Consider the following 7,404-nt stretch of genomic DNA (forward strand, 5'->3'; position numbering starts at 1 on the left):
AACAAAATGTTTGAAAGTGGGAGATGTGGTTTTGATGGAGGGCACCACAAAATCAAAACTATTATGGGACATAGGTATCATAACAAAAGTATTTCAAGGGCGTGATGGACTTGTAAGATCTTGCCTTATTCGCAAATCCAACGGCGAGTATAAACGCCCTGTACAACTTATTTATCCTTTAGAACTCAATGACTGAAATGAATAATGATAAACTTAAATAGTTTATGTTTTTTTATTATTATTATTATTTTCTTTCAAGTGAATATTTGCATCTCATTTCAAATTTATTTGCATTTAAATGTTATTTTTCTTAATATGTTTATGTTATTTTTGTCTAATTTTTATGTTTAAAATTTTAGTGAACTCGGAGGAGTTCAAGTGGGGAGTGTTGAGGATTTATAATAACAGATGGCGCTGAGCGCAAACAACTTTTTTTATTATTTTTTCTTCACTTCTTAAGTTTCAGTTTGGATTTAACCACTGAACCACAATGAAATAAAATCCTTTTAAATATTACAATTTGTGTAATTATTGTTGAATTCGAGTCAATCATCATCAAAAAACTACAGGTCATCTTAAAATCAATTAATTGTGTAGATAAAATCAAGTAGATATGATTACATCACGATTAGATGTAATCATAATTTCAAGTGGGCTTGATTGCATTGTAACAGGGATTGTAGGTAATTGAATACTTTTAAAACAATGCATAAATTGTATATGTAAATGAATTTTTTAGTTTACTATTGTTTGGTTTATTAAATGAAAACTTTTAAACATAAAACTACACATGAAAATACGAATATAAATACACGAAAAAGACTTATATTGTAATTACTTGTAATCACAATAAGAAACGATTACGAGTGATTATGATTGAGTTATCAAAAAATATGATTACATTTAATCGTAATTGCGAATACATGTAATAAAAATATGCAATTACAAGTAATTACGATTACGTAATATATGCTTATTCAGTTTATATGTATGTATTATGTATGTAACGCATAAACATACACTGTATTCAAGTGCTCATGTATGTACAACATATTTATGTATTCGCACAGTAACTTCTCCTACAATTATTCGTTAGATTATGATTGCTGTTTAAAATGACTTTTTATAATCCTACTTATTGATTACATTGATTGCTTAAAATAAAATATTTCGGCCACTTGTAACTGTGTACCAGATATCGCGTCTTGTTGTGATTACAGGTAATCATAATAACTTTTTTATCTGAAATCGTTGTAACTTATAAAAATAATTACAAGTAGTTTATTACCATGAACGTTTTATTTGTAGTTGTCCCAATCGTAGCCAATTAGAGTATTCCTTTTTCATTTTTTTGAGCAGTGAAATTATTCAGTTATTCTTTACTAATGAATAAGGAATAATGATTGAAAATGATGAATGATTTATTCTTTATCTAAAATGTTTCTGACTAATAAATACATCTTTATTCATTATTCATGAAAATATGTATTCATCATTCTTTATTCATGATTCTGAATAACAAATGCCCATCTCTGAAATAAAGTAATTATTCAAACAAATTTCAGAATTTTTAAATACTAAATTTGGATAGGATTTATCACAGTTTTTACAGTGTTGAAGAAAGGGTATTACAATTTATGATTTATTGTTGTTTTAGGTGTATCCTGGTGGTTATCACAGTTTGCTTATGGACCTAGACGAAATTGCTGAAGATTGTTTTGAACAAACTGTCAAATGGCTTGAAGCTAGAGTCTGAAGTATAGTCATTACAAAATTTTTTTTGAAGAGAAATCAGCATTTCAACAAATGCTGTTTCTAAAGAATTCACTGAGGGAATTCATCTGATGCATCAATAAAAACGAACATTTAATTGTTGATTTCGCATCATGTTTTAAAAACTTTATAACGCACACACTAATTTCTATTGATTGTCTGTAGTATTTGCAACAGTAATCTCAATAAATGAGTCACTTGTTTGGGAAACAATTGAATTATTTATGTATGTTAGCGTTTCTTAAGCTTGTTATCTCTAAATTCTACACTGCTAGAAATTTCTCAGAAAAAATGGTTACTTAACAATTTATTTAATAGTTATTTTACCACATTCAAGCAAAACAGTCAAATAATCATAAATAAGATGACATTCAAACGATTAATTGCGAGAAAAACTGTTAACTAACCGTAATATTTCCCCCAGTCTCTTCAACACATGAAGAGCTTCTAGCGTCCTGCACTGCCCTATTTGTGACTCTGGGCTGAACGATACTCTCCTTCACGCATATATGGCAGCACTATAAAGCTGCTAAATTATCCCCGATGCCCAGTTAAACTTTTTTTTTTTACGGTTTTGAAACCATGCTAGTTGTAAATGGTTAAAAAACCGCATTTGCTATGTATTCATAGCTTCTTAAACATACTAGCTGTAAACGGTTTCAAAACCATAAAGGTGAACAATGTTCTTTATCGTAAACTTTAAGGTTAATTAAATGGACAGACTGTTGCCTGTTATTTTACCATAATTTTAGAATTAAAATTTTAACAGTGTATGTGAGAATTTCAAATTTTTTCTTCCATCGTGCAATGAAAAGAATAAACAATTTTTCATTTTCTGAAGAAGTAAGATAACATTTCCATAATTCATTAAAAGAATATTTATTCATGTATAATTTAACTTACTTAACGTGTCTGTAAATGAAGGGCAAATCTTACAGTCAAAGTTTTGACTACTTTCAGATTATTTAATTTGTTTGAGCTTGAAGTACAAATCTTAATTAAATAAATTGAAGTGGTAAGAAATTATTTGATTTAAAACTTCATTCGCTTCAGAAATATACAAATAGGAAATAACAGTCGACATGTTTCAGGCACTTAAAAACGAGGCGATTATTTTTGAGCGCTTGAAAAATATCGACTAATATTTCTGTAAAACCACTGATATTTCTGACAATCATATTTTTGAAGCGAAGAAGTTTTAATTGTTTCTTTAGAGATATGTGTAGAATATGTTGCCTATCAATATTTCAACAACTTTATATAACAGGCATAACATTAAAGTAAAACGATAAATCGAATAACGTATTTTTTTAAGAAAAAAGATGTGAAGTAGTCTTGAAAGATGTGAATAATTATTTTTTCACATTTAATGCAAAAATAGAGTTAGGTGCATTATTTTCATAATAAGCTTACATCACCATTTAAAAAATTAAACTTCCTTTGCTAAATTTATCTAATGATCGGATTTTTATGAATTTACTAGCATACAAAGGGTAAATTTTAAATATTCTGATTGATAAAACATAATTTTTACATAAATGTATTGCAGACTATATTTTATGTAACCAAATCGGACAAAAATATATTTCTCTGAATTAACGTACCTGTTTTTTACAATGGATTCACAATGTCCTTTGAAAAAAAAAACAAAAAAAAAACAGGATTTTAATCAAGAGAGCGGTCAAGTGTTTGAATTCATAAATGCTTACTTTTTGCGTATTTCACAGTATCGCGGGAAAAAGATTAAGGAAATGAAAAGGGGAAAAGACATTTGCGCCCAGTTTAAAATATGCTTATTTGAAAATAATTCCCTGCAAGAAGAAAAAAATTCAATAACCATTCATTTTTAATTTAATGAAGATCTAAACACTTTTGAACTGTAAGGAACGGAAATTTTTGCATAATTAAGATATAAATAATGAACTCCACAATATTGTATTCAAATACAATTATTAGATCAAGCGTTGTTCAAATTTTTGTTATTATTTGTTTATTTATTTGCACGCAGTATATTTCCTGAACACTTAAGTTAAAACTCGAATAAGTGAACAAGATACGAGGCATTTTTAATTAATACATATAAATAACTTGAGTACGGTCGGTAAGCCGTACTTTTTCCAAAGATTGCAATTTTAGATGAAACTCTTCTTTACAATTTTTTTTTAAAATTTAATTCTTTACATTTCATAGCGTATTGCCTATGAAATTTTGAAAATACTCATAGTTTAGCTACTACATAAATTATTTCAAATAATAGAATGCACTGGCGTTGTAACCAGCCGGGGGGGGGGGTCTGAGGGTCCCGATCCCCCAAATAATTGGGAGACCAGGGTCCATTATTTTGAGAACTATTATTTGTTTCTATATCTTTTACTCTTTTTTTTTCACTCTCCTCTTCTTTCCCTTTTTTTACATTGTTCTACTTCTTACATTATATTATTAAAAGAAATTTAATTAAAAGAAAATTAATTTAAAAAAATGCACAAAAAAATGAACTGCATAAAAAAATAAAACAAGTGTTTAAAGAACTACAAGAATTGTCTTATCCTTCAATAAGCACAAGAAACACTCTTTACATAGTTCTTTTTCTTCATGCTCTAACTGATAAAGATTGATTCAAAGCATCCTAACTTTCCACCACCACTGAGGAGTCATTTGATACCTCAAAAATAGCCGCCTCAGTTTACGCTATGGGAAATAAGTGGTATTTTTTGCCCTGGGCTTCTATATCTATAGGATATCAGCAGAACCATCTCTTTGTTGTCTATCTATTCATATATTGTCTCAAACAGGCAATTATCTAGAATTTCTGGGAAAACAGATGTACTAAGCTTTTAGGGATTTAAGTAGGGAGAGACTATTGTTGATATTTTTTTATTTTTTTTGGTGATTTTGGCAAGAGACTTTCTCTGACATACAATCATTCTAAATCTTCTCTTACAAAGCACTCGGAGTTCTATTCCACTATAATTTAAATTAACTATTTCCAGTTTAAAATTTTGATAAATATAAATATAGTATTTTGTTTAATTGTTTAACTTAAATTATTAGTTCTTTTTTTATCAATTTGACAATTTAATCGAAACAATTTTTATTTATTTATTTTGCATTTATAATTTTCTAAATAAATTGCGCCATCAAAAACTCCAGTTCTTAATTAAGTTTATCTTTTGATTACAAGAACTCATTAAATAAATATATTTCTTGGTAGGTAAGCAAATGCTTGTATTAAATTACGTAATACATTTATAATTGTATGTTTATGTATGGTTAGAATTGTTTTATGTTTCTTAGTTTAGATATCAAATTTATTTGCATAGTACATTAGTTCATGTTTTTACCCTTCGCTGTTTGCGCATGAATCTATTTTTAATGCACGGAGTTTTCTTATTTTATACTTATAAAATTAATGTAACTTTTAAATTTTTAAAATTATAAACCCAAACTTAGAATTTTTAGGATTTTTCAATTACTTTGTTTTAATTAATAAATCAAATTCACGTTTAATTTTATAAAAAATTTGCATATAATTTAATAAACAATTTTGAAAGAAAATTGATAATTTATGTCCTTATACAAAAAATTAACATCAACTTGCATTTTGATTAATTAAAAGAACAAAAAAATATTTCAAATGCAAAAGTTTACTAAAAAAATCCATATGATTTTATTATGCTCATTAATAAAAACAGTAATAAAAATATACTGTTAAGAATTGGATAATTTGTTAAACTTGATTTATTGTATGAGTGTGTTAATCGTACTTTATGCAGTTTTATTTATTTTATTTTTATCAAAATAACATAGAATTTTTAAAGTAAATATTTGTGCTAATTAACATTTTCAGAATTTTGTATTTTCACAAATATTTTTTCAGAATTAAAAGTATTAATTTTTTAAAATTTTAATACTGAAACTATAAATACTGCTGAACGAGGAAGAAAATTAGAGTTAATAAAAAGGTAAATACATTAAATAAAACATGCATAAAATTTATTCCGACAGCTATTATAAAGTATCATAGCTCCTAAATATTAACACTAGTTTTGGCAATCAATTGAATAATTTTATTTTCCTCTTTAAATACAACAATTTCGATTTTTGAAGCCATATAGGGTAAAATGGATCAAGATGAGAAAAACTCTAAACTGAAAACTTTTTTAATATTCTTAAATTTTCCACTTTTGTTTTTATAGTTTAGAGTTTCGTATATACGTATTTTTTTAATCATGATAATCTTTACTGTAACCAATGTTTGAGATAGTTACTCTAACATTTTTTTTTAATGTTGTATTCTTCATCTCAGAAATGCATATCAATTCAAATTCATAGTAAAAAAAAAAGTGTTTTCTTTTTGTTTAGCAAAGCGTTTTCTTATTTTTCTCTAAAAGTTCGACTACAATAGGATTCACTTAGGATTGCATGACATAATAATATTCATTTATAAATTTCATGTCATTCAGATAGAAAGTTTTAACAGACAAAACAGTTAAAACATTTTCTTTTCAAAATAAAACTAAATTTTTAAGACACTGTAGATATTGAATTTAAGCAACTTTACTTTTATATCGATGTACCTAAAGACACCTTACAATTTGAATAAAAACTTAAAGGCCAGTGAAAAAAATTTGAGAAATGATAATGAAAGGATTTAAATGTTATTGTATAATTAATTTAAGAATTAATATATAACGCAACAGACTTCGTAATTTATTATTATCAGAAAAAAAGTGTTACTGTTACAAAATTAGTATTTCAATTAAAATCAACATAAAAAAATAATATAAAAAAATATAAGAATTTAGAAGCTTGTTTAAGAGTCGTTTTTCCAAATTACTTTTAATATTCTATAGTTTTAATAAAAGAAATTAGTTTTTAACTAAGTTAGGTTTTACACCATCGTAATATCGTCTTTCCTCACTCGTGGACATAGCTTCTTCTTTCGGCTTCCTTTTTTACCATAAATAGTCTTTCAATTTTAAGAACTTAACACTAGTCTTTGATCTTGATCTATCTTTATCATCTCAATAATACGACTATTTATTCTTGTTGAAGGAAAAGTTTCGATCTGTACTTTCCATGGTCAGTTAACCTCTTACCTTCACAATTTTCACAAAGAGCATCAAAACTTCGAAACAAATGCGTGGCAAATTTGCAAATAGAGGTTTCGTTACTATCTTCGTAGTTGCCATAGTTTTTTCTTTAATTATATTTATTTTTAAAAATTACTAGTGTCATTAAATTTTTTACTTAGGCTAAAATACTAATTTTGTGTATAAATTTTTTTTCTGAAAGCATCATAATTGCAAATCTTGTTTGTCGCGTTATTTCTTAATACGCGATACTTTAAGAATTTCTTAACAAGATATACTTAAGAATTGTATTTTTTGATTTTCTTAAATGTTTTCAGTAGTCTTAAAAGTTTTTACTCAGACTGTACTTTCTGTTATAGTTCATTATAGATATTACGATTGATTTGTAATTTTCTGCAAACTTAATATAGTATGTTTTTTTCATTGAATTATGCACAGGATGCGCCGTTAAGACCACTTCTTAGATAAATTTCAAGAATTCTTGTGACAAATGAAGTAAAAAAAAAAAAAGGATTACAAATTAATACTTAAGGGGAAA

The 7,404-nt window shown here is 26.4% G+C and overlaps 1 protein-coding gene across 1 annotated transcript in view; it reads left to right on the forward strand.

Moving 5' to 3' along the window:
• Window positions 1-1,983, forward strand: part of LOC107456643 (monoglyceride lipase) — a 50,613-nt gene extending 48,630 nt beyond the window's left edge. Inside the window, exon 7 of the mRNA XM_016074552.3 lies at window positions 1,658-1,983. Within this exon, the coding sequence (XP_015930038.1) occupies window positions 1,658-1,756 (99 nt within the window). The 3' untranslated portion in view covers window positions 1,757-1,983. The remainder of the gene's footprint in view (window positions 1-1,657) is intronic.
• Window positions 1,984-7,404: the final 5,421 nt, after the last annotated feature.

The sequence above is a fragment of the Parasteatoda tepidariorum genome, chromosome X1 (genome assembly GCF_043381705.1).
Source record: "Parasteatoda tepidariorum isolate YZ-2023 chromosome X1, CAS_Ptep_4.0, whole genome shotgun sequence".
NCBI classification, from domain to species: domain Eukaryota; kingdom Metazoa; phylum Arthropoda; class Arachnida; order Araneae; family Theridiidae; genus Parasteatoda; species Parasteatoda tepidariorum.